This window comes from Caretta caretta, chromosome 1 (assembly GCF_965140235.1).
Source record: "Caretta caretta isolate rCarCar2 chromosome 1, rCarCar1.hap1, whole genome shotgun sequence".
NCBI classification, from domain to species: Eukaryota; Metazoa; Chordata; order Testudines; family Cheloniidae; genus Caretta; species Caretta caretta.
This window is the reverse complement of record NC_134206.1, coordinates 262,158,893-262,186,485: the sequence shown is the minus strand read 5'-3', so window position 1 is coordinate 262,186,485 and position 27,593 is coordinate 262,158,893. Positions and strand designations below refer to the sequence as shown.

General features: G+C 47.2%; 1 protein-coding gene and 2 long non-coding RNA genes across 6 annotated transcripts in view; 1 reads left to right on the top strand and 2 right to left on the bottom strand.

Annotated features, from left to right (window-relative positions):
- The window catches only part of L3MBTL2 (L3MBTL histone methyl-lysine binding protein 2), a 23,096-nt gene extending 12,884 nt beyond the window's left edge, over positions 1-10,212 (bottom strand). Inside the window, exons 1-7 of one of the 3 annotated variants that reach the window (XM_048835010.1) lie at positions 10,066-10,212; positions 8,512-8,776; positions 8,068-8,201; positions 7,588-7,711; positions 7,397-7,476; positions 2,221-2,338; positions 909-1,043 (exon numbers count right to left, since the gene is read on the bottom strand). In XM_048835010.1, coding sequence (XP_048690967.1) covers positions 909-1,043; positions 2,221-2,338; positions 7,397-7,476; positions 7,588-7,711; positions 8,068-8,201; positions 8,512-8,776; positions 10,066-10,086 — 877 coding nt within the window. In that variant the 5' untranslated portion in view covers positions 10,087-10,212. Of the gene's footprint in view, positions 1-908; positions 1,044-2,220; positions 2,339-7,396; positions 7,477-7,587; positions 7,712-8,067; positions 8,202-8,511; positions 8,777-9,422; positions 9,751-10,065 lie in introns of those variants that run through there. The other 2 variants (XM_048835023.2, XM_048835017.2) reach the window with 2 other exon arrangements.
- LOC142070522 (uncharacterized) lies at positions 4,093-6,027 on the bottom strand. The gene is made up of 2 exons (XR_012666381.1): positions 5,431-6,027; positions 4,093-4,557 (listed from the first exon to the last, which is right to left on the bottom strand). It is a non-coding gene; the product is annotated as an uncharacterized LOC142070522 (long non-coding RNA).
- On the top strand, positions 9,513-27,593 carry LOC142070524 (uncharacterized). Of its 2 annotated transcripts, none has more exons than XR_012666382.1 (2): positions 9,513-9,608; positions 26,399-27,593. It is a non-coding gene; the product is annotated as an uncharacterized LOC142070524 (long non-coding RNA). The 2 variants fall into 2 exon arrangements; XR_012666383.1 differs by lacking the exon at positions 9,513-9,608 and adding an exon at positions 10,410-10,559.

Genomic DNA, 27,593 nt, shown 5'->3' with positions numbered 1-27,593 from the left:
AAGTCTTGCTTACAAAATCGGACATAAAAATACAAAAGTGTCACAGTCACACTAGTACTGACAAATTGCTGACTTTTTACCATATAATTATAAAATAAATGAATTGGAATATAAATATTGTACTTACATTTCAGTGTACAATCTATAGAGCATTATAAAAAAGTGATTGTCTGTATGAAATTTTAGTTTGTACTGACTTTGCTAGTGCTTTTTATGTAGCCTGTTGTAAAACAGGCAAATATCTAGATGAGTTGATGTACCCCTCTGGAAGACCTCTGTGTACCCCCAGGGGTATGCGTACCCCTGGCTGAGAACCTCTGCTCTAATCTGACCTCATGTATAAGACAGGCCATAGAACTTCCCCAAAATAATTCCTAAAGGAGATAGTTTAGAAAAACATCCAGTCTTGATTTAAAGATGATCAGGGATGGAGAAGCCACCCTGAGCCTTGGTAAATTGTTCCAAGGTAATATAGGCCTAGGGAGAAGGCTGGGATAGGCTGTGGAAATGGAAAGCAACTGAGTTAGATGTGTAAGTCAAGACATGTCAATTTCAACCTATGTAAACAGCATTTAAAGAACACCCCCACATGCCAGAATTCTGCTCTTTTACCAGCACCCTTCATGATCCTTCCAGTTGAGGATGGATAGACACAATTCCTCCCATCACCCTCCAGCACCACTCCTAGTCAACCAGAGGGAGTTGCAGAGAGAGAGCAATGCAAGAAGTTGCTTTCTGAGGACCAAGAGAAATGGACACTTTATAACAGAAGACAGCAGCGGATCTGCATTCCCAAGCATTACGAACATGACACTGTGAGACGGAGCTAGGAGAGAAACCAAGACTGCTACATGTGGAATTAAACACTGGCATCTCCTCTCACAGCATGACACCCGACAGGCACTCACTCTGTGGGGGTACCAGGATTTTGCTGTTGATGGCACACCAGCCAATGGGGTGAATGTCCACTGTGCCCAGGTTGCACCAGAAGTCATGGCTGGAGTCATTCTCAAAGCCTTCGTACCGCAACAGTGCTCTGTATCCTGCCGGAGACAACAAGAGAGGGAAGAGATGCATTAAATCTTTTCTCTGCTCTGGTTACTTTGTTCCCTACAATACATTCTCCAGTGCTCCATGAAAATTAGCTTCAAGTGAAAGGACCTTCCACCCCTTCCCTTGGAAGATGAATGGAGCTCAGCAACACAAAGTCCTCCCACGAGACCTGCCGGTTTACCTTGTTTAGGTTCCATCTATTGCTCCTAAACAACTCTTCTCCCTCCTGGCATTTCCCCCTTTCAAAGACCCCTGGATGCAGTGATGAACTGCCAAAATCTTAACAACCGGTTCCCCATAAAAAGTTCTGATTTAAGGGATGTGCCCCAGTATGTATTTTTTGTACCAACAGGGTTACCATACGTCCGTATTTTCCCGGGAGGAATTTTTAAAATTTAAAAATTCCTCCTGGACGGCCATTTAAGAACCAAAAAGCCTGACCTGTCCGGGAAAATACGGATGTATGTTAATCCTGCCTAAAGTTCTTTTTTAAAAAGATGGGCCTGAACTAGAAATGAGCTCCATTTCACATGTGTGGGTCCCGGCCACTCCCTGGGGGTGTGCTAGAGTGACCAGATGTCCCGATTTTATAGGGACAGTCCCGATTTTGGGGTCTTTTTCTTATATAGGCTCCTATTACCCCCCACCCCCTGTCCTGATTTTTCACACTTGCTGTCTGGTCACCCTAGGGTGTGCATATGTGTGGGTCCCAGCTGCTCCCTGCCCCCCTCATTGAAGCAGGTGTGCAGGGTTACTGCCCTGGGAACTGCAGGGCAGCACTGGACGTGGGGCCAGCTGCACACAGGGGCGTGGGGCAGGGCTAGCTAGAGGCAGGGGATGCAGGGCTGGCTGCGGGCAGGGCAGGGGGTGCGGAGCTGGCTGGAGACAGGAGGGTGCGGGGTTGGCAGGAGGCGTGGGGCTGGCTGGAGACAGGGCAGGGGCTGACTGGAGGTAGGGGCTGGCTGCAAGCAGGGCACGGGGGTGCAGGGCTGGCTGGAGACGGGGCTGGCTGTGGGCAGGGCAGGGGGTGTGGCACTCACTGCCTGGATGGCTCCGTAGCCCCATTAAAGTGTCATATGGCCAGGCCAGATAGATTCAGATCTGATAAACATCCCTCAATTATCGCCAGTCCCTGTCGGTTACTGATAAGCCTCTCAAGAGACCTACCTGCAATCTGGATGACAGAGGCGATCCAGTACACCCGGCTGGGGAGCACAGCATCGCTATTCAACACCTCCACCTTCATCCCTTTCATCACGTCCTCCCACTGCTCGAACAGCGGCACCTGCAAGATTGGGGCAGAGATGACGGGAGAGGAGAGAAGAGAATGGTAATTATGATCCAGCCTGCATATATTTTGCAGACACAATCTGCCTCTTGCTCACAGAGCTGTGCTTCACAATGTATGCTTTCATTTAAACCAGTTCTTTCTGGCCCTTAGGGCTGTAAAGAGAAACTATGACAACATGAACTGAGCATAATGAGGCACAATTGCCTTCGTAAGTCTTCACACAGCCTGACACAGTAAGCTCTGAACTGTTCAGGCTTTGAAATCTAAAGATGGCTTTAGCGCCCAGATCATAACAAGACTGATGACACCAAGTTGTTCTCTGGCTCTGGGCCAAGCAGCAGGGACTGCGTAATTTCAGAATGAGAAAGAAGAGTTTTCCATACCGCTGGTGAGCTGTGACCCTGCAGTGCCAGTCCCATTAGGATAAGAGTGCTAATCACCATGAGAAAAAAGAGGCAATTGCTCCATGGAAGCTGGCTACCCCAGACAATTACCAGGCAGCTGGACACCAGTTTGAGGTCACAGAGACCACAGTAGGGGCTACTATCACAGTTGCTATTTCATGGGCTGCATGCATGGCAGTACAGTGTTATGGGGGTGCGTGAGCAAGGTGGCCAATGTGCCAGAAATCACTGAAGGACTTGATTACAATTTCCAAATTGTTTCGGAGCTATCAACAGAACTCATGTGGGCCTTCTCCCACAAGTACGTCGGAGGAGCACTGGCCCATGGTGACACCAGTCCCAGGGGAGCAGCATAGCAAGTACCTGAACACGTACACAGGAAGACCACCCAAAGCACATGATGCCACAATATGGAAAAATTCTAGAGCTTAAGAATGGACCAGAGGGAGGGAGAATTATTCCCATAATAAAATATTGACATGAATGGTGTCTCCACCCCCACTGTGATTCTAAGTGCCTAGCCATTTTTACCATGGCTAACAAAACCACCTCCTAACCACACCCACCCAGAGGATACCATTTTAGCTATATATTTAGCAGGAAGGTGGTAGAATGAGTTTTTTGGGGGGGGCTGAGAGCAAGGCAGAGATACCCAATGACAGCACAGGGACAAGCATAGCAATTATAACATCTGTTTACTGCATAACATATGTGAAACTAAGGGAGATGACTTGTGTGAACAATGTAGCAAAGATGCAGAATCTACAGGCAGCTGACCAGGCACGCTGCTGCATTTGAAGCTGTTATTCATATTAGCACTACATGCAAGGGGTGAAGTATGAGACAGAAGCTCTCTATTCACACACCTTCAAAGTGTAAATGGATGGTAGGAATTCAGTTTCTGCATTAGGACTCTGCTGCACTGGGGTTCAGTTTCTCCCTCAGTAGCAGAGGTGATCTATAGTCATTAGCGCCTGAGCTTAGGGCTCAGCTGTGCCACCTCAGTTAGCAGCTTTCATAGGTAGTAGCCCCATTGGTTTCAGTGCAGGTACTTGTCAATGTAAGGCAGATGGAGGCCCTTCACGTGTACAGTGTGGAAGTTTATGGCAGAAGGCACTGGGGGGGTTCTGATGGGCCAATTGCTGCAATTAAAAGAGGTTATGCAACACTGGAGTGGAGGTAGCACATCCTCGTTTGTATGCATGTATATAGTATATATATATATATATATATATATATATATATATATATATATATATATATAGGAGGGAACTGTACAGAGGAATAATTCAGTACAGTATTATAGTTAAAGAAGAGGAGGGGAGCTAAGTCAGCCAGAGGCTCTCTTATCCAGGAAGATTTTTATTAAACACCAAAGGCTATAGGCCAGCTGCAAGATCAAGACATAACAGCACAGTGCAACAGATCACAGTGGGTGATTTGTTGGAGCCACATTTACACTGTAGCCTTGGCCTGGAGGCCTAATGTTGCATCAAGATGGCAGCCATTTTCTCCCGAGCACTGTTTATTTGGTGTTTTCTTTAGGAACTCTCTCTTCCATTTGCACGTCTCATTCCACAAAGAGTTCTGCTTCATTTTCTTGTCCTCCTGGCAGAACCTTCCCTTGTCTCTCATTTTAACCACCTTCTCAACCTCATACATGAATTCAGAACCCTGGCACATGTTCAGGAACAGGTCTTGTCTGCTCTTCTCCTGGTCCCCAAGGTCTGTGAACCTTTTCACCACAGTGGATCTGATCAGCTTCCCCCCAGGTTGCTCTGGGAGGTCTATACTGGTGCAATGGGTTTACTGAAATAAAGAGAGAGAGAGTTAACAGCCAAAGCAACAGCACATCCAATAATTATCAAATTAATAATTTCACTTCAGTTTCAAACTCTAGTCCAAGAAGAAAGTATCTTGCAGGAAGGAACTAGAGATGGCAAGGACATAGCATTGGTATTCACACACCACTTCTAGGACTAAGGGTGGGTGAAGATGCTACTTAATAGGATAGAGGGAGAAAAGCCAGGAATGATCCTAACTGAATTAGGAAAGGTGACTTAGATCTCTGGCCTACACACAAAATTGCACCAGTTTAACTGAATTGGCTTAAATTGCACCTTCAGTTATTTCAGTGCAATTCTGTGTTGACACTCCTAAAATCCATATAACCCTGGCTTACAGATAGCCGGTTTTAAAGTAATGGCTGTCCACGCATGGGGCTTGAACTAGTTTAACTCAACCAGGGCATGTCTGTCAGCACATGTTGTGGGCCATCCTTACTGTGGGACAAAAAGGATCCTGGGCATGTTTGTGAGCATCCTTATTGTGGGCCATAAAGGATCCTGCAAACCATCTCTCTACGGGGCTCCCGTCAAGGGAAAGAAGCCATTTTAAAGAGTAAGGGAGAAAGCTGGTAAGTTTGGAGTAGTGGTTCACACAGATGAGAGGGGACCAAGATTTGTGAGGGAGAAGGGAAACTATCATTGCCCTAATACTTGATGGCAAAACTAGAGGACGTGCTCAGAGATTTTCCAAATAAAATGTTCCAGGTGTGGGAAAAGCCAAGGGCCAAGACTAGCTGGTGTCTGATAAATGTAGAGGATTTTACTGTCAGACAATCGGGAATAGGCCATGCTATTACTGTATCCCAAACCCATGGGCTGTATTTTGCTTGCTTACCTCTTTGCCAGTAAAATATGCCCAAGTGTTTTCCAGGTTTTTAACAGCAAGGCAGACTGATGGGAGGCTGCAGGTAGATAGAGGCACCAATCTGGTTCGGCAGCCTGCACTGCAAATGGGGCAGACGGATATAATGTCACATGAATGTTGTGGCCATTGTGCCCAGCCAGTAGTTTCCTGCAATTAGAGTCTCTTGTTTTTAGACTTTTTACATTGCAATCTCCCCAAGGATCTGCCAAGTTGAGTCCAGCCACACAGTGTCGCTCAGCCAGGCACTGTGCAGGCGTCTCCACCTTGACTGGGAACGGAGGCCTATGAGGCAAAAGGAAGGAGGGGCACAAACAGGTAGAGTGTTTGAGAGGTGACAGAGCAACCAAAACAGCTGAGCTGATGAGGGATTTGGCAAGAGCTGCAGAGGCATGTGAGTGGAGACTGGCCCCTGCTAGAATAAGGGAAGGGGGAAAAAAATGGGTATTTCCACCCTCATGCAAGGTTATAACTGCCCTTTTTACATATACTAACAGCATCCAGAAGACCCTTTCCCCACCCTGTGAAATAAGCCTCCCCCCTTCCCCAATCAGTACATAAAACAGTAAGAAGGTGCATACCTGCTGCTGTACAGGGCCCCATATCTCCTTATTCCTTGTCCTGCCAACTCAGCTTGCGGTCTTCTCCAGATCCAGGGTTCTTGAAAGCGGGCAATGCGGAAAGCTGGCAATGCAACCAGCAGCTTCAGTCCAGCTCCTTGTCCTGCTAGGCCATGGATCTACTGTCTTTCTTAGAGTCCCTTCAACAAAGCACTGTACGTGCCTCCATGCTAGTTAGTAGCAAATCGGGCAGAGCGGAAGGGTGTTCTGAACCTTATCATACTAGATCTTCCCTGCCTCCATCTCCTCACAGCACCATCTGACACTCCAAGTGATGTCCATCTCGGCCAGTCTGAACTCAGTTGCCAAGTTATACACTAAACCAGGCTGAGCTGGCCAGAGACCTCTTCCTCTCCCCAGACAGGCATCAGAGACCACACATCAGCCTCAGGCCTGTGGCAGCAACCTTGTAAGATGGTCTCCTCCAAGACATGCTGGCGATAGAACCAGTTGGGTTGCAGAAGCAGATGATGTTGCTCGCTGTGAGAATACAGAGCTCCGTGGTAATGGGCTGTGTGATGCTACTTGTATGGGCAGGTGGATTCCAGCCAACTAGAGTTTTATGCCGCAGAATGTGGATCACACAGGCAATGACAAGCGTGATGGGGATAGCTATTGAGAGGACAATTGGCATCAGCGGGGCTAGGAGAACAGGCAAGCTCCACCCACAATGGCCCTGTCTTGATGTAGACTGGCATAGCACGGAACCAGTGGCTGTTAGCTTCGCTCAAAGCAAGCTAATCCAGATGGCCGTGGCCTTGTTGGTGCACTGCCAGTAGTGTGGTGTCTGGATGTGGTGTGTGCTAGGGGACAGCATGGCAGCTAGCACAGCCATTTCCTCTAGTCCATGACATCACCGTGGAGTGAGAAGAACAAAGTAATACCAGAAAAACTAAAGACATTGTGCGAAGAACCACCCACAGCTCAAGTGGGGGTGGTGGGGAGAAGACATACAGACAGGGTTTCTATTTCTAAAGAGTTTGGGGTTCCTTCCAGCACAACTCGGGACGACAGAGTCCCACCTCCCTCCCTGATGCCATTCAATGACATTTCTATCTCGGGTAACATCAAGATCCCTGCCTATTTTCCTCCTGGGGACGGAGCATGCTCCCTCCACAGGATTCCGGCATGACCAGCAAGGCTCAGATTCCCTCCCTGTCAGGAGGCAGAGACAGAGTCTGATATCCAACTCTTCTACACCATGTGGCTTCCACACCTCTTCCTCACTCATCTCATGCACACAGGAAGAAGCCAATAAGCCCAGGTAACATGACACACTGCACACAAGCAGAAAGGCACAGAAAATAAGGAGAACTCACGTGTTTGAAGCAGCTGACGGGGGCAGCCTTGTAACCATGGTCCTGCAGGTACTTTCCCCAGTCAAAGCCCAGGACAAGGGCTGCAGGAGGACACAAAAGAAGAGTGTCAAGGTCAGCTGGTTCTGAAGAGGATGCAGAACACAGCCTATCTAATGCCCAGCTCCTTCTTCTCCACACCCACCTGCACTTACCATCTTGGCCTGTCAGCGTTCCATCTGCCAGTTGACCTGTCCCCTGGGAATGGAGGAATGCCCCAATTTTGGCAGACCATGCTGCCTTGTGCAGAACTTTAGCCTTCTTTGTAGGTGGTTTGCCCTGGGGAAGCATAAAAAGAAGATGAGGTTGGGATCCAGAGGCAAAGGGATAATGTATCCCTGAAGGCAAGGTGCAGACTCACCTCCCTATCTCTGGCTGAAGGATTTCAGAGGTCATGACATTCTTCTACACTCACGGGGCCATGAAGAGCCAGAACCACCATGGATACCGTGCAGTTCTGCCCTCCCCATCTTTTCCCACCCGTGTAGAGAGCAGGACCCTTAGCATGCCCTTGTGTCCCTCAAGGAAGGGAGGGACGTACCAATAAGCCTCCAGCAAGCATGGTCTTGTTGACACTTCCCCCTACAGGCGAGTCCCACTTTGATTCCAGAGGCCACCGGGTGGGTGTCACTCACCTGCAGCCTTGCCAGGATGCTGGCTTTCTTGGAGTTTGAGGAGTAGCTCCTGGAGCAGGAGACGCTGCAGAAGCGTTTGGTCTTCGAAAAGAAAGCTTCCCTTGTGCCCACGATCCCACACATTTCACACACAGCTGGGGGAGAGGAAGATACTCAGAATGAGAGCTGAGGGTATGGCATTAACCCTGCAAGGGCTAAGCTCAGGCCAGCAATGTTACAGCGCCAGGAAGCGTAACTAACTTGACTAACCCCAGCAGAACCCCAAGAGCCTCTTGACAGAACTCAGAGCATAGAACACAATCACTGGGCAGTTCCACTCCCAGGGCATGTGTATTAAGCTAAACCACCACACATATCCTGAAGCACTGTACTGCTTTCAAATGGGTCCATATCTGTTTCTAATTAGCTATTGTGCCTCCTTATGGCACGCAGAGCATATAGTACCTGGCTCGGAGCCGCTGTCTTCCATCAATCGGCCTGTAGTGGGTGGATGTAGCGGCAGAGGGGAGGTGGGCAGCTCCCCAGCTTCACGATCTGCCACATCATTATCACTAGACTCATCCAGGCAGGAGCTGCTGTCACTGCCCATGCTGCTGTTGTAACCCCGGAAGCTATCATAACCCCCAAACAAGTCCAAGTCATCGTCATCATCTTCATCCTCCTCCTCCATCCGCTTCAAGGATGGCATCTTGCGGCAGAAGGGAGACAGCTAGCGGAGAGAATAATGCTTCAGACCCAAGATTTTCAACATACCCTTATGCAGTAAGCCTGGCCTCAGCACAGCAGGATTGTCCCACAAGGCTTAAGGAGGGAAAACCTGGTGTGGCTGCTAAGGATTCTACCTAGCAGACTCAAGAGCAGGTGTGTCCCACTCACTTGGGATGTGGGGGGAGGAGGGGAAGAGGACTCCCACCTGCTCAGTGAGTTCTCTTTTAGGTTTTACCCATCAGACTCAGCGTTCCCACAGAGAAAGAATTCATAGTCACAGAAGTGCAGAAAGTGGGGGGTGGCAGAAGGATGGAGAGGAGGGCCACAGTTGAGGTATAAGGAGAGATCAGTTTACAGAGGCACACAGCAAGGTAGGATCAGCAATAGTCGCACTGGAGGCTGACTGGTGACTTCAAAATCACCAGTCCTTTACTGCTCCCAGGCGCTAAAGCAGTAGCATAAGCTTTTAGGGCAAGAGGCACCCTTCAAGCCCTGCACTCCATATTGCTTTCCCACTTCCTCCCGCCTCAAAACAAGAACGGCCAGACACATGCTGGGGCACAGTGAAACAGACTCGGTCCTGGTGTACGTAAGCAGATCCAACTCCCATTAAAAAAACAGGGTGCTTCCAGCTGCTCCCATCGAACCTGAACAGTTTCCCGCAGAGGCGGTGGCAGGAAACCAGGAGATTGTTCACACGGCCCTGGGCACGGGGCAGAGCCAGAAGCCGGCAGCGAAGAAGTCCAGGGGCTCAGCGGCTACACCCCACGCCGAAGCCGGGCACCACTGATTGCGTTACCTCAACGGAAGGAGCCTGATCTACCCGCAGGCAGGTGGGGGCCCGTTACCGCACCACAAACCAGGCCCTTTTACGAACAGAATTCAGGGGACCCCCTGCGAAGGATCCCCCTGGCTGCCCACACCCCTGCCAAGCCCCTGCGGCGGGCGGGCTGGCCGGGGTCCCGCGGGCCGGGGGCCGCAAAGGGGGCGGGGCGGGCTCCCCAGCCACGCCCCGGGGCGGAGCAGGCTCTGAATGGCGGCTTCTCACCCAAAGCACCTCGCCGCTGTAACGCCGGGTGAGCCCCACCCTGCCGCAGCGCAGGGCCCCCGGAGCCCCGCAGGGCAGCGCCTGCCTAGCCAGCCCCGCGGCGAGACGGGGGAGGCCGGAGCTAGCGTGTCCGGGGGCCGGGTCCCGGGGCAAGCAAAGGGATCGGAGGCTGCAGCATCTCTCTGCCCCTCCTAGGGCCGGTGTCCGGCCCCCGCGGCTCGGCTCGGCTCGGCTCGGCTCACCTCGCCCCTCTCCTGCTCCATGGCTCCCGCCCGGCCCAGCTAACAGCTGGACGCCGCCATCAGGCACATGGTGCCTTGACTGACCGGGCCCCGCCCCCGACAGGGCGTCACACGCCAGCCATGAGGGCGTTAGCTTCACCGTCCCCCATGTACCAGAAACGCCTATTGGCCCTTTCCTCCCGGCCAATCCCCGGAGAGATTGCTGAACAGCTGGGAACGCGTCCCTCCCGCCGCGAGGCATTCTGGGAGTTGTAGTTCGCAACGCCCAATAGCTTGGCAGAAGGCGGCCACGGGGTGGGGAGGGGGGTTACAGCCCCGCCCCTGAGGCAGGTTTCAGAGTCGCAGCCGTGTTAGTCGGTATTCGCAAAAAGAACAGGAGGACTTGTGGCACCTTAGAGACTAGCCAATTTATTTGAGCATGAGCTTTCGTGAGGCAGGTGGCTCCCGAGGCGTGGTCCGTCCTCCCGGCTGCGTCATTCTCCCTACAGCCCTAGGTGGGGTGAGGTGCCTCAGGCCGAGCCTCCTTCTGTCTACTCGCATGGGCGGGGCGGGGCGGGCCTGCGCGGGCGGGAGGGGGGCAGGCGCGAACTTCCAGCCGCGATCGCTCCTGCCTGGAGCCCGCGGGAAACCCTGCCCGGTGCTCTCCGGGGCCAGGGGCCAGGCTAGTCCTGCTGCCCGCTCTCAGGCTAATTCTGGTTTTCATGAAGCCCCAGCGCCTGCAGCCAGGCGGCTGTGTGATGGTTTCCGCCTTAAAGTCAGAGGGAGTGTGGAGAAAGCGTCACACTGTGACCACCCCCCTGCAGCCTGGAGACTCAAAAAGCAGAAGGCGAATAAAAACCACCCAGTTCTTTTACATAATCTCAAGATTTTTAAAGCCAAGCTCTTGATTTTGGATGAACATGAGTCATGATTTTTGAACATTGGAGGGGCCCTAGGGCAACTTCTTTTTTGGTCCTGGCTTTTGTTTGTTTCTCTCAGCACTTGGGGACTATGCACACCCTTAATGCACACTGGTTTCTTGAGAAACAGCCAGTCATAAAATATAGGAAGATGGCAAGTTATTGGGATAACTTTCTGTCAGAGAAGAGTGGTAGCCATCCTCAGTGCTGTAGTTCCTGTCCTGACTCTTAAAAGTTGAGCCTTTGCAGGAAGACAGGTTTCAGAGTAGCAGCCGTGTTAGTCTGTATCCGCAAAAGGAAAAGGAGGACTTGTGGCACCTTAGAGACTAATAAATGTATTTAAGCATAAGCTTTTGTGAGGTACATACAGCTCACTTCATCAGATGCATTCAGTGGAAAATACAGTGGGGAGATTTATATACACAGAGAACATGAAACAATGGGTGTTACCCTACACACTGTAAAGAGAGTGATCAGGTAAGGTGAGCTATTACCAGCGGGGGGGGGGGGGGGACCTTTTGTAGTGATAATCAAGGTGGGCCATTTCCAGCAGTTGACAAGAACATCTGAGGAACAGCTGGGGGGGAGGAGGGAGAAATAAACATGGGGAAATGACCCATCCACTCCCAGTCTTTATTCAAGCCTAAATTAATTGTATCCAGTTTGCAAATTAATTCCAATTCAGCAGTCTTTCCTTGGAGTCTGTTTTTGAAGTTTTTTTGTTGAAGAATTGCCACCTTTAGGTCTGTAAGCGAGCGACCAGAGAGATTGAAGTGTTCTCCGACTGGTTTTTGAATGTTATAATTCTTGATGTCTGATTTGTGTCCATTTATTCTTTTACGTAGAGACTGTCCAGTTTGGCCAATGTACATGGCAGAGGGGCATTGCTGGCACGATGGCATATATCACATTGGTAGATGTGCAGGTGAACGAGCCTCTGATAGTGTGGCTGATGTGATTAGGCCCTATGATGGTGTCCCCTGAATAGATATGTGGACACAGTTGGCAACAGGCTTTGTTGCAAGGATAGGTTCCTGGGTTATTGGTTCTGTTGTGTGGTGTGTGGTTGCTGGTGAGTATTTGCTTCAGGTTGGGGGGCTGTCTGTAAGCAAGGACTGGCCTGTCTCCCAAGATCTGTGAGAGTGATGTGTCATCCTTCAGGATAGGTTGTAGATCCTTGATGATGTGTTGGAGAGGTTTTAGTTAGGGGCTGAAGGTGATGGCTAGTGGCATTCTGTTATTTGCTTTGTTGGGCCTGTCCTGTAGTAGGCAACTTCTGGGTATTCTTCTGGCTCTGTCAATCTGTTTTTTCAATTCTTCAGCAGGTGGGTATTGTAGTTGTAAGAATGCGTGATAGAGCTCTTGTAAGTGTTTGTCTCTGTGTGAGGGGTTGGAGCAAATGCAGTTGTATCGTAGAGCTTGGCTGTAGACAATGGATCATGTGGTGTGGTCTGGATGAAAGCTGCAGGCATGTAGGTAAGTATAGCGGTCAGTAGGTTTCCGGTATAGGGTGGTGTTTATGTGACCATCGCTTATTAGCACTGTAGTGTCCAGGAAGTGGATCTCTTGTGTGGACTGGTCCAGGCTGAGGTTGATGGTGGGATGGAAATTGTTGAAATCTTGGTGGAATTCCTCAAGGGCTTCTTTTCCATGGGTCCATATGATGAAGATGTCATCAATGTAGCGCAAGTAGAGTAGGGGCATTGGGGACGAGAGCTTAGGAAGTGTTGTTCTAAGTCAGCCATAAAAATGTTGGCATACTGTGGGGCCATGCGGGTACCCATAGCAGTGCCGCTGATTTGAAGGTATACATTGTCCCCACATGTGAAATAGTTATGGGTGAGGACAAAGTCACAAAGTTCAGCCACCAGGTTTGCCATGACATTAGCGGGTATACTGTTCCTGATGGCTTGTAGTCCATCTTTGTGTGGAATGTTGGTGTAGAGGCTTCTACATCTATAGTGGCTAAGATGGTGCTCCCCCCTTATGAAAGTCCTACACATCTGAAGTTTTTACAGTTATCTGTATCAGCTTGTCATTTGAATTTTCTTTGCAGGAAAGGAGTTGCCCTCACAGTTGGGGACCACAGATTTAAATAGATTTTTATAATCGACATCTTTGCCCTTCATTTGCTAAAACAGCAAAATAATTAACCAGTCTGACATTGAAGGATTTCATTGGAATCACTGAAATGAACGAGCAGTTTACACCTCAGAGCTATTGTTTCAGGTACTCTGAGTCTGCATGTGTTTCTGGCCAAGTTATGCTGCCTTGTATTTTGAGGGGTCCGCCACCACCACAGTAATAGCTAAATATATATTTGAAAAAAAAAACAAAAAACAGGCACTGGAGAACATCTGAGACATCTGTCCATCTCACCCCAGCTACTCCTTCAAACCCTTTAGTGGGCATGCATGCAAAGAGCAGCATTAATTCTTATTATAAGTCTTGCTGAACTCATCTTCAAATCAGGGAAACCTTAAGTGATCTGGGGGTTACCTAATGACAATTTGAGACTGGCCTTTTTTCCTAATAAAGAAAATCCCCACTGTAGAAGTGACATAGCACACTGTTACCATTCATTAATGGAATGGGGGGGTGGATGGGGGAGGGGGAGAAGAGATGTTGGTAGCCCATTTATTTCTACAAACAAACCAAGCTTAGGCGGTTTCCACCCCCTTTAAGTTGGAGTGTTTTGCTTTTACTATTTGACAATTAGTAGAGACTGGCAACATCTGCCAGAAATTAAATAGGTTCCCCCCTACCTTGCATCCTGTTGCTAAGACTCCAGTTCCACAGCCTACCAGGGACAGTTGTAGCTGGACAAAAAGGAGGGGGGCGAGTTACTCCTTATTGCAAAGCTGATCTGCTCTGAATTAATTAGTTTCACACTCTGTTGGAGTTGACTTGAGTATCTATGGTTTGCCTACATCTCCTGATCCTAGGAGGGCACAATGTAAAGGGGAGGATATGTGACCAGCCCATATGTCTCCTCTGGGAGAAGCTTCCAGCCCCACCTCCCTAGGCCAGGGCACCCAATTCCTCATTGGCTCCTGGTGGGCTGTGGCCACAGAAGCAGGAAGCTCATGCCTCTGGGCCCAGCTGGAGCCAGCCCCTGTTCCCCCCGTCGAAGGCCAAGGAACCTGCTCCCAGCTCCTTCCCAAGCACCCCCCACCCTGCACACAGCCTCAGGACCACCATGCTCTCCCTGCCTCTATCAAAGTTACCTGTCCTTCTCCTGCTGTGCCTCTCCCCAGCAGCCAAGCAGAAAACTGCGGGGGGCAGCACTTGACCCCACAGGTCTTCCCACTTTGATGGGACTAAGCAGCGAACCATACTACTCTAGGATATGAGAGTACATGTCAGCTGTTAGTCACATTTCTGAGTACTTTCCAGCAGTGCATTAAGCAGTTATACCACACATCACCCTAAGAGCCTATGTAGGTGGGCTAGAGGTGGTGGGACTGGACCCCAAGCCAATGCCAGAGCAGAAGTTTAGATCTAAACTTTGAGCCCAGCTGAAAAAATATTAGATGGTTCTGTGGGGGTAGTGAAAGGTTTCTCTTCTCTCCCCTTTTCCAAGTGGTTGGTTCTTCAGGCAGTAAAATTAAGAGGCAGGACATATGTGTCTGCTCTAGTCACCTTTGGGTTTTGCTAGTTTCTGAACCTGGGCTTAGCAAAACAGTCTCAAGGTTGTTGCAACCTGAATGGAGTGGTGGTATGTGGTAAGACAAAGGGGAAAGATTTTACAATCAGAACCCTAGAACCTCATCAATAGTAACAGGATGTTGTTTGGGGATTATTTAAATGAAAGGTGCTGGGAACAGCAGTTATCTGGAGACATCCAGAGATGCTGGTGCAGTTTTCTTCTAGTTTACACCAGAAGTACAATATTGATGTAACTCACTGAAGTCTGGGGAGTTACACCTATTTAATTCAGAAGAGATTCAGATCCAGGTTTCCCTGGACACATTTCTAGTCACCTGAACCTTTAAAAAAAAAGGGGTGGGGTGGGGGGGGGGAAAGCCTGCCAAGCTGTACAGAGTCAAAGAGCATTAAAGAGTTATTAAAATAAACTTCTAGGGAAGTTTATGTTAGACTCTTACTTTGCATTTACAAATCTGAATCCATCATGCCAATTGTACACCAAGAAATTGTAGTTACTTGTTAATCTTGTCCAGAGGAGGCAGCTTGGATGATGATAGTCCAGACAGTTCTTCCTGGAGGTTGGGATCTGCCAGAAGTGCCAGTCAGCTCTCCACAAAGCCTGTTACAAAAAGAATAGTTAGAAGTTCTTGGAGGAAAACTGCTCATTTGCCAACAACTTTGCTAGACACAGTTAAACCCTCCAGTTTGGTACAGGAGGATACACCCCTTTCTTACAGTAGCCAGAATGGTCAAATACTATGGAGTTGAATGGGCAGGTTCCATGCACTATTAGGCTTCCTATATGCCATTACCAAGAAGCCTTAGGCTCCAGATGCTAAAAGCTCACTTGGGAAGACTAGAGAGGCAGTTCAGAAAAGGCTACTCAAAGGCTATGCTTATGTCACCAGCAGATCCAGAAGGTGAGTCATCATGTCAAGGACAGAGTGTCTGATATAGAAGCTAGGTTGGCCCCCTAGAGGGAAGGCAGGTCAAGCCATGTGGATTACTGAAAGGGTGGCATCTTCAGATATCTAGGTCAAAGATTAGGGTAAACTCATGGACAAGAAGCCACTAACAGGTACAATACAGTTTAAGCCATGTTATTCTGCATTTGTACTTAAATAGAGGAATGGAAATGTTACCCACTATTGAAGATGGATTTTAACCAAGTTTTACCAAGCATACAGAAATACAGAGTTCTTAAAGCCATCTCCACCACCAGGCAGGGGAACAGATTTTAAGTAGATTATCCTCACTCATATTACCAGAGTTAACAAGGGTGCATTTAAAGCATATGGCACAGTATTCAGACAGAGATCCAGGGAGACACTTTAGTCTTTTATAATATAGAAACATTTAAGGGGCAGCCACATAGCAGGGACTTTGGGGATTCATTTATTATGGGCACAATACAGTTTTATTGTGCCGCTGGCTAGGGAGCAGAATCATCAGGTACAGCATCAACATGGATAAGATATGGTCTCCCCATGTTCTAGTTCTGTTGTAAGTTATTTGGGTACTGTCAAGAGCACAGCCCCCATATATCAGAAGGGCTTGTCAAACCAGTTTTTCCCCCCCACCAATGACCTAGTTCTTTATTGGACCTAGAATGAGAGACAATACGATCAGTGCTCATTTATGGACATTTCTTCTCAGCCAATACCAGAATGCTCTTAGTAAGAGGTATCCAAATAATTAGGGCATATGGTTTAGATGTCCAGAAGTGACATATCTAGTCTCATACTTTGTACAGCTTCTAGCACAGTAGGATCCACCCAAATCCTGAATGGGGCTTCTTGGTGCTACCTGAATACAAGTGGTGAAAGCATCCTACCAGGCTAGCAGGCTGATTTAATAAGGTCAAGCAAGGAGACTCATCTCACTTGATGAGCACTACTGTTATTGTCTTATTTAGGCTTAGAACTAGCAACAGATGTATGACAGTCATGTTAGTTTCTGGTGGTATGGAGAACTGGTTAGACTCCCTGTAATATGTCGAGAAACATCAAAAGACCCATATTGTTCTTACTAGCAGATATTCTTGTTATGGCTGACCCATGCCAGGTCCTTGCTGCTGCGGAGCTGGCAATATACCAAGTCCTTGCTGCCCCAGCAGCCTGTTCTCTTGCACTTCCCGTATGTGTCTGTGGATTTCATAGATCTTCTCAGTTAGCAGATGGTGGTATTCCTCCCGATTTAAGGAAACAGGGGAGAAAGGAAAAGAACCTGTAGATTAGACAGGGTGGGTGAGATTCTGTGGCCTGCATTGTGCAGGAGGTCAGACTAGATGATCATAATGGTCCCTTCTGACTTTAATATCTATGAGTCTATGAGATTGCTTAAAGAAACCCCTACCAATATGCTGTGCATGTACAGAAGCTGTCCCAACCCTAAATTATGCAATGAAGGAGAGTCAAGGTCAGATACTATACGGATTCCCTGCAAGGGCAACCAAAAAAAGCCTCTTATTTGTGTTAAGGTATAAGAATTAGGTTTCAACATCCATTCTTTACTGCATGCGAGGAAAGCAGACATTGAAGTCTGGCACTACAGGAAGAGAGTTTCTTTGCTGTGAACGTATGCAGATACTAAGCGAGAAGGACACATGCTTTCCACTCACTTTCCCATTCCCTAAAAAAAGCCTTGTGACATACTAGCTTGCATTTTTTTTGGGCCCTCTGGTCATTCATGGCTCTCAGGACAGCTCTATTTCAGATTGAGCTCAAGCCATAGGGTTTAAGGAACGCTGGAAGCCATTTTTGTACACTTTTTTGGTAGAGTGCTCCCTTGTTGCTATCACCAGTTCAAGGGCACTGGGGTGGTAATTCAGGTTTTTTGCTACTGTGTCACCTTGATGGTATTGAGCAGGCCTAAGGAAGAGTGCTGGCAGCCTCATCGAACTAGGACTCTAATTAGGGCTGGATCAGTGGAGGAGGACTTGACACAAGCCTAAGCCGTCACCAATACAGTAAGATCTGTGTTTGGTCTGTACTCTCTGGAGCTCTGGTAGCAGAGATAACGCCACTTACCCTGCTGTTTGCTTGTTCATACGACTCCCCTTCCACTCTCCGAGCAAATGACACCAGCCTCTCTGTGCGCTCATCTCCCAGTACGGAAGGATCGGGATTGGGATAAATCATTTGGACACTAAACAGGAAGACACCCATGCAACAGAGGATTCAGTTTCTTCTAACTGAAAAATTGCTTCTCAGTCAGTGACAGGCTTTTGGTTTGTATTTCAGGAATCTCAGGAAAGTAGTTCTAAGGCCTTGAGCAGGACACTTCAGGGGGGCGAGCTTTGACTGACAGCCATGTACCACTGTTCTCACCCCATCCCAACAGGTCGTGCTGCATATAAAAAGGTGAAAGACCAGCAAAGTATTTTATCATACTGAGACAAACTCCAGGGAAGGGACTGCCTCCTTACTTATTGGTAAAGAGCCCAGCTCAGTGGGCTCTAATCTCAGCTGGAGCTCTTGGCTTTACTGTAATATGAAGACAAAGTTTCCTTGGTTATAAGTAAATATTACATAGAACTTATGTTTTTCCAGTCTATAGTCTTCATTCCCCTCCACCCCCACCAAAAAACCCCCTCCATTAATGAAGCCTACAGGTCCCTTCTTTTTACTTTTCAGCAAGCCACTTGGAGCATCAGCCACCATCTGCCTTTATTTGGCAAGGGTAGAAGAGTGTGGTGGACAGCGGCATGTTAACGCCTGGGCCAACAAGGCCTAGGGCGGCAAATTTATAATAGCAGCCAGAGGCTGCTTCCCCCAGTGCCGGTTTGCACCCTCTGTCCCCGGCCCGACCCCGCCCCAACTCCACCCCTTCCCCACCCCCTCTCTGCCCCTATTGGTCCCCTTCCCTAAATCCCCACCCCAGCCCCGCGTCCTCTCTTGAGCACACTGCGTTCCCCCCCTTTGTGAACCTGTTTCGCGCACAAGCACTGGCAGGGAGCGGGGAGAAGCAGGACCCAGCAGTGCGCTCGGGGGAGGAGGTGGAGTGAAGGTGAGCTGCGGGCGGCAATTATTTCTGGGCCTAGGGGCGGCAAAATCATTAATCCGCCACTGGTTGTGGAGAGAGGCAGAGAATGGATTTCACGTGAAATCCCACGTTCTTCGATATAGGGCAAAGGACTTCTTAATTCAGAAGCCTGTCCCTCTTCTTGGAGGGAGAGAAGTCCCCTTGTGACACCAGAAGCCTACATCCTCTGAACATGCTCATGCTGTGCCAGGCTCACCGATTCTTGCCACTGGTTATTCCTGCCAGTGCTGGATGATTGTGGTGCTCTTGGCATAGGACCTAGGTTGGCAACAGCTGCCATTTCATCCATCACTGGGCTTAAAAACGAGGGGGACGGGGAGAGAAGAGAGATTGTTAAGACTTGGAGTTACAGTTAAGATCTTAGGTAGCAGCTTTCATCTTAACACCTTTTGCAATGGGTTTCTAGACCACAGCACATGGGAATCGTTGGTGCACAGGGGTGCAATGCAGGACAAAAAGCCGAAAGGTTATCCATGAGCCACACCGCAATGGCATATTCCTTCTCCCCCCCCCCGCCAATGTTCTGCTTCAGCAGGGCTAGGAGATGCCCTGTGACCTCACTCAAGAACACAGATTTACACATGTGTATTCTGCAGCATGAACCCAAAGCAAGTCCCGGTCATCTTCTAGGCCACCTGTCCATTGAGGCAGCAGCAGTGCCCAGGCAGAGCCAGTGAAAACTGAGCCCTGAAGAGACCTGTATGCAACTGGGGAACCACTCAGAGGAGGTTGTCCAGAAGCTGTTCGGTTCTGCACAGACTTCCCCAGGACATCACTGTAGTGTCACTTCAGGGACTGTGTATCTGCAGCTCCCCAGTTAAGGGATATTTGAGCTACATATAACCTGCCTTGGGTTTGTGCCAGGGAGGGCAGACCAGGGCTCAACACACCGAGGGGGCAGCTGTATCCAAGTCTGAGGCAACACCTTCATTTAGCCCAGGAAGCAAATCCCATCACTGCCAGTGAGACATAGGAGGAATTTGGTTCATCAGAACTCTGCCTAAACAGAAGTATGGCCAGGACTCCGGAAATAACAGCCACCTGTTTTTGAGATATGTGCTAAGGATTTAATGGCCATGAGCACTATTAAAGGACAGCACCTCCAGAAGCACAGGCTCCTAGCACCAGAGGAAGTGTGCCCCCAACAGGAGCAACTCACTCCACTAGCTGCAACAGCTTGGGTATTCCCTGAAAGCCTGTCCAAGCAATGACAAAGATCACCGCTCTGCATGGTCTGTCTGTAGACAGAGCTATATGAACTTGTCCAGAGGATTCCAAGTTTGCAGTCCAGGCATAGAATTGGAAGACACAGAAGCCTGTGCAGCTGCAACAAGAGGGTCTTCACTTCCAAGGACAGATGCTCAATTCTTAGTCTGAACAGAGGGTAGGTTGATCAATATTGAGTACAACTTTTCTTCTTTGGGATTTTTTTAATCTGTGTCTGGGGTGGGCGAGGGGGGAGAAGAGAAGGGAATTTAAGGAAGACCAGTCTTTCATGCAGACAAGACCTTACTTGTCAAAGTTTATACCCAAAGGAAACACAGATTCAGGAGGGAGACTGGGGTGTGGAACCTCTACACCTGCATTCACTCTCAGAGTGATGGGATCTAGAGATCAAGAAAAAAAAAATGTCTGCATCTTGACCAATAGTTTGCCACCCCTTCACTAGGCTTTGCACGGTTATTTTAAAGAAACTACCCATTTAGAAAACCAATTTAATGTCTGGGAAGTGAAGATCCTTTACAATTTATCTTGGAAGTGTGATGAGAGGAGAGAAAACAGGGATTGGAGTCGTTCTGAAGAGCAAACCAGTCACTGGGGTAGATCTCTTGTTATCACAAGAAACCCTTCCTAGGTCACTGCCAGGAAGGTCCATGGCTGCTTTTAGCATAATCCATTTGTTGAACTAGCAAAGAATAAAGGCAAAGCCTTAGCTGCATACTCCCCCAGCAGGCAGTAACCTCCTTCAATATCTCCTAGTACTTGCCTCTAGTAGTATCATAGCGGCTTTCCGTTCAGGTTTTTCTAAGCTTCCTGCCTGATTTTGATACACTCCTATGTTCAGCTCTGCCAAGAATCATCCATCTTGTGTAATACATACGCTTTGCCCCCCATCCCCTCTGCTCCCACACCACCATGTTGATGTCCCAGAATCAGTAGGGCTGCAGGAATTGATCAGAATTTACTCCCTTACTGTCAGCCTGCTAGGGATTTTCTTTAAGACTTTTGAAGTATTGCTCCTTATACAGAGGCATATTAAATATAGGGGAAGGTTTGATACCAAATAGGAGCAGGCAACCACTAGTGAATGCTCACAAACTGGGTAATTCAGGAAGGCACATGATTAGAGGGGAAGAGTTTTGAGCAGTAAGATTCAGACAGACAATTCCTTAACCAAAGGAAACTTTAGGCAAATATGTCAGGAATTAAAGTGGTACTGTTGGAAGATGTTCCAGTGTGGAAGTCAGGCAGAAATCCAGTTGCCTTTCTCTTCCAGCATTTAGACCAGAGATTCTTAGGTCACTAGAACATGAGACACATTGGACAACACGCTGTCAGCTGGAATGTGACCTTACTTTGTGGATTCCTGGGAGATGGCCCCTGGGTAGATTGTTCTGGCTGCTGACCATTTGCTTGAGGCCAAGGTAATCCCTCCATCCTGAGATGCCCCCCAGATCCTTTTCTGCAGTACTCCTTCCTTGGTGCTCATTTTCCCATTGTGTTTTGGGGCAATTGATTGTTCCTGTCTAACTGTAGTATTTGCATTTGTCCTTATGGAATTTCATCCTATTTATTTCAGGCCATTTCTCCAGTTTGTCTAGATCACTTTGAATTCTAATGCTGTCCTTCAAAGCGCTTGGAACCCCTCCCAGCTTGGTATCAACAAATTAGGTATACTCTCAGTTTAGATAATGACATAAATATATTGAATAGAACTGGACTAGGACAGATCCCTGTGGGACCCCATGTGAAATGGCCTCCCAGCTTGACTGAAGCATTGATAACTACTCTGAGTAGTTATCCAGCTAGTTGTGCACCCACCTTATAGCAAGGTCATCTAGGCTAGATTGCCATAGTTTGCTTCTGAAAAGGGCATGTGAAACAGTATCAAAAGCCTTATTAAAGTTGATATACATCACATTTACTGCTTCCTCCGTATCCAGTAGGCTTGTTACCCTGTCCAAGAAGGATACTAGGTTGGTTTGACATGATTTGTTCTTGACAAGTCCATATTGACTGTTACTTATCACATTATCTTGTGGTGCTTACAAATGGATTGTTTGATTATTTTCTCTATTATCTGTTCAGGTATTGAAGTTAGGCTGACAGGTCTAATTCCCAGGGTTGTCCTTGTTCCCTTTTTATAGATGGGTAACTTGCCCTTTTCCAGTCCTCTAGGATCTCCCCCTTCCTCTAGGAATTCCCAAAGATAATCACTAATGGCTCAGAGATCTCTTCAGCCAGTTCCTTATGTATTCTAGTATGCCTTCCGTCAGGCCCTGCTGACTTGAAGGCATCTAATTTGTCTAAGGTCAGGCCTACACTACAAGCTTACATTGTTATAGCAGTGTTGCTCGGGGGCAGGGAGTGGTGTCTTTCTTGCATACCCCAGAGCAACATAGTTTTGCTAGCGTTAGTGGTAGCGTGCACAGCGCTAAGTCAGTGGGAGAGCTCTTTGAGGGGTGGTTTAATTATGTCAGTAGGAGAGCTCTCTCCCATCAGCACAGAGTGGCTACAAGGGAGATCTTGGCAGCGCAGCTACATCGGTACAGCTGTGCAGTGTAAGGTCTCTAGTGTAGACGTGGCCTAAGTTGACAGGAGAGCTCTGTCTGCATCAAGCATCTTCACTGCAGCGCTACAGCAGTGCAGCCCCCTCAAAGCTCCTGCTCCCACACTGTTCTTGGTCTTCCTCTTTCTTTGAGAAATTTATAAAAATGTTTTCTTGTTACCTTTTATATCCCCAGCTAGTTTAATCTCATTTTGCCCCTCGATGCTTGTGATTTTTATATTCATCCTTTGAAATTGGCTCTAGTTTTTACTTTCTGTAGGACTACAGTTTTAGGTCATTGAAGATCTCCTGGTTAAGCCACGATGGTCTCTAACCATACTTCCTAGGTTTCCTTTGCATTGGGATAGTTTGCTCTTACAGCCTTAAAATTTACTTTTTTTGTTTGTTTGTTGTTTATCTGAAGCACAGACCTTCAGTTACGATATAATTCCTCCCTGCTTTCTCCCCATTCCTTCACATCCTTTGTTCATCTCAAGAGTCCTCTTCCATTTTACCCAACCCCCCATAGCCAGTCACCCCCTTCATACCCACCTTGAAAACCCATCCCCATGCCAATCTGAAAACTAGACTATGTAGAAATAACATACCGTGAAGCCTCTCAGCCTTTTCCTCTTGCCTGAGGCAATTGTATAATAAAAAAGTCTACAGTTTTCACAACCAGCAGCCAGAGAAAAGGCTGCAAGGAAGTGTTAGTAGATGTACATAAGGAGAAAAATATCTTTCCCTCATTTGTTAGGGAGGTCAGAGTCTTCCAAGCCACATATTGTTTGTTAGAAACCAACACAGGGCTTTGCCTCACACTAAGGGTTGTACAAGCAAAAGAGAAAACCCAGGTGCCCACCGTTAAGAGGGCAGCATGGAGAGGTAGCAGCAACACATCTAGGACTGTCAACAGCAGAGTCACCTTTTACCAAAAGCTAGCATCACAACCACACAGGTAGCAAGAGCAGAGAAAAAGGGAGAGACAAGGTACATACATATCACCACCAGTTTTCTACTATCCTGTGGCTGTCTCCCACTTAGCGAAGATGTAGATATTTTGTGTTTTCATTCTTGACACAGTAGCTTTTCCCATGTAGTGACAGACTTGGAGGGAGCAGGCTAAGGAGGTCCATTTAAACAGTTAATAAGGAGGAGTGAAGATGTAAAGATTAAGGAAAGACAGTTCTCTCTTTCAGCCTGGGAACATAAATCAGCCTGGGTTTAAAAGGGTGGAGAAACAGTACTTCGCAGCCTTGCTATATAGAACTGTTAAATAATCACATCCCCTTTTTAAGGAAGATCACAAAAATCAAAAGCTATCAAGCACAATGCTAGAGGGAAGAGACTTGCTCTTCAAACTTTATATTAAAATAAACAGCTTACTTAATAGCAGTCCCCTACTACACACTTCCCTATTCCCATTCTTACATGCATTTCCCTCCAGGAAAGCTTAGCTATAGAGACCTGGCTTTTCTTTATATACCAGTTAGCTTTGCTACTAGCGCTCCCTCTTTCGCAAAGGATCCTAATCCCAATCAATAAATAATTGGGGTTAGGATGTGGTAGAAAGTTACCATCTCATTAGCTAAAGGCTCACAACCATGGGATCACCCACAAACCTGTTTTGAAGCCAATGGAGCTATGTTCTTAAGTCTGTCCTGCCCATGAGTCCCAGCTTACCTATTCACAATCAGCTTTGCTTGGGGGAAAAGGTACTAAAAGGGACTGTACTGAGTGAGTAATATTTACATTTAAACTATTAACCAGATTAACTATCTGCTCCACATTATTCAGATAATGGCAAATCCTCCTTTGAATCTTCCTCAGCTACACCTTGTGTCAGTGGCTGATCAGTGGGGAGGCTCCCAGACAATTCTGTTTGGCTGAAAGTGTAAAGTTTCTATACTGCCATGAGTAATGCCCCCCGTTTCAATAAGCTCTCTGAAGGTGGACATCTGTGTCAGTGCGCAGGCCCAGAGACTTCCCTGGGGCTCTGCACATGTGCAGGGATTTACCTGCCCAGAGCTCATGACAGGACCAGGGCCTAAGCAAAGTGAGGGATTTGGTAGGACAGAACATTAGCTGGGCTGCCACTTCAGTGTGGGTTAGAAGGGGAAGGAATTAAGATGAGGCTTTCCATGACCCTGGAGGGATGGGTTAGAAGGTGCTGCCTTTAATAAATCAAATATAAAGCAGCCCTTACCTGTACCCACTGTTTGAGAAAATACAAAGATTTCCTTGTAGACATATTAAGAGGCTGCCTTGGTGTATTTTTGACAAACACCTTGCCTGGGTCGACAGTGCTGAGTCAGGGTTTAGTCTTGGCATCAAGCTTATTGGTGAATGCTCTGTTATAGAGAAGAAAGTTTGGCATTTGGGAGGGACAGAGGATTTTTCCAAGCACTGCACAAAGTTGGTTCCATTGCCTAGTAACAGAAGCCAAGGCATAAACCCAAGAAGTCATAAAACTGTGAGTCTTCTGTTTATGTATTTTTACAAAAAGTTTCACCCTTTTTTTACATCTTTGCATAGCATTAGAAGAAACCTGCATTTGAAGTTGAGAAAGGTAGGGGCATATGAATTGCCATACCACATCGGACCAGTGGTCCGTCTGGTCCAGTGTCCTCTCTCTGACTGTTCAGCACCAGGTGTTTCAGAAGATGGTGCAAAAAGCTCTCTAACACAGTGGTTCTCAACCAGGAGTACATGTACCCCCAGGGGTAGGCAGAGGTCTTCCAGGAGGTACAACAATTCATCTAGATATTTGCCTAGTTTTACAACAGGCTACATAAAAAGCACTAGCAAAGTCAGTACAAACTAAAATTTCATACAGACAATGACTTGTTTATACTGCTCTATGTACTGTATGCTGAAATGTAAGTACAGTATTTATAGTCCAATTGATTTATGAGAAAGTCAGCAATTTGTCAGTAATAGTGTGGCTGTGAAACTTTTTTTGTATTTTTATGTCTGATATTATAAGCAAGTAGGTTTAAAGTGAAGTGAAACGTGGGGTATGTAAGACAAATCAGATTCCTAAAAAGGGTACAGTAGTCTGGAAAGGTTGAGAGCCACTGCTCGAGGAGACACTTATGGACTAATCTGTGCGTAGTGTAAGTTGTGTGTTAGCCCTTTTCACTTCTAGTTTGGCTTGTTTTCTGAAATATGAGAGTTCATTATGTTCCTAATTCTCTGTTTTCCTTTTTTACAAACTGTGGCTGTCCTCATTCTCCATTTAAATGGCTGTTCCTTAAGATTTTGAATTACATTGTATTTTGTGATAGATTATTGTAGTGTGTGTGTGTATTTAAAAAAAAATCTGGTTTCAGAGTAACAGCCGTGTTAGTCTGTATTCGCAAAAAGAAAAGGAGTACTTGTGGCACCTTAGAGACTAACCAATTTATTTGAGCATGAGCTTTCGTAGCTCACGAGCTGTAGCTCACGAAAGCTCATGCTCAAATAAATGGGTTAGTCTCTAAGGTGCCACAAGTCCTCCTTTTCTTTTTGAAAAAAAAATCTGAGTTTCAGTGACTGTCTGCTTGTTCTTGTATTATGAACTAGGGTAAACCAGAGTGTCTGATCTTCCTTTTCCATGCTAGTCCTATTTTATACATTTCTATTCTGTCCCTTCTCTCAACTAAATGGGTCCCAGTCTCTGCACTCTCCTCTCACACACAAATCTTTCCCTCCTTACCGCTTTTCTTGCCTGTATCTGAATCACTTCACTTTCTGCACCCCATTGATTTGAGAGAGGGTAGCTAAACCTCAATGTGATCTCCCAGGGGGTGTGAATCAAGGATTTCTATATTGACATTTTCAGTATTTCGAACTCATTCCTTAGGCAGCCTTAACACGTCCTAGCTTTGCTTTTCTGACTGGTGTTGCAGTGGCTTTTCATTGAGCTGTCCACAGTGATGCCTGCGTGTCAGCAAGCAAGCAAAAAAATTCCCTCTTGATTTTTTTCTTCCAGGCTTCCCATCACCTCATCTCTGCCCTCATAACCAAACTGTCTCTTCTGCCGATGAATACGAGTTTCCTTGAAGACAGACCCAACTCCTAAGTTCTCCACCATTTATTTTGCAGCAGTGATGACATCTTCAAATCCAGTGTCTCTGTAGGCCACAATGAAATCAAGGCAGCTTCTCATCAAAGTATTAGCGGTCGCGATGGCCATCGACTGAGTTTGTAATGCCTTGTTTACAATGTTTACTTGGAACAGGATATTGTGGCAAACCACAGCTGAGAGCAGAAATTTGAAGGTAGTGATCTAGTTTGCCAGGCTTTGTGCCTCATGTCGGATTCTGGCTTTGGATTTACTCAACTGCACCAGTTCCATCAGGGCATTGTAAACCTCAGTCACTTGGTACCTCTCTGGCCTTACGCTGTCAACGCAGCTCTCCCAGCAAGAGTCACTTCGCAGCTGCATGGTCAGATTTGTCACATTGTCCATGAGGATCTTCCACCTGATAGTTGATGCTGAAAACAGGATGTATATCTGTAAGCTAGGAAGTGTATGGTCACATCCTCACATTCCAAACTAGTCACATTGAAATAAGGCAATCTGGGGCTGTTAGAAGGGTGATCTGATCTATCACCTCCAGAGAAAGGGAAGAGCCTAAAGGATGTGAAAGGAAGTTTAGTTTGATAGTTTTCTGTTCGGTAAGAACTCACTTATCAATAGACACAGCTGGGAAACCCTAATGTCTTTATAGATGTAGTTGTGAAATCCTCACTTCTGTATTGTTTTGTCGTTATAGTTCCCATTTTGCTATTGTTTATTTGCATGGTCTCTGTCTGGTTCTGTGATTGTTTCTGTCTGCTGTATAATTTTGCTGGGTATAAACTAATTAAGGTGGTGGGATATAATTGGTTACATAATCATGTTACAATATGTTAGGATTGGTTAGTTAAATTTCAGGAAAATGATTGGTTATGGTATAGCTAAGCAGAACTCAAGTTTTACTATATAGTCTGCAGTCAATCAGGAAGTAAGGGGAGGAATGAGGGTGGGGAAATTGGAATCATGTTTTGCTAAGGGGGGGAATGGGAACTGGGACACAGGTGTAAGGCTCTGTGGTGTCAGAGCTGGGAAGGGAGACACTAAGGAAGAAAACTGGAATCATGCTTGCTGGAAGTACACCCCAATAAACATCGAATTGTTTGCA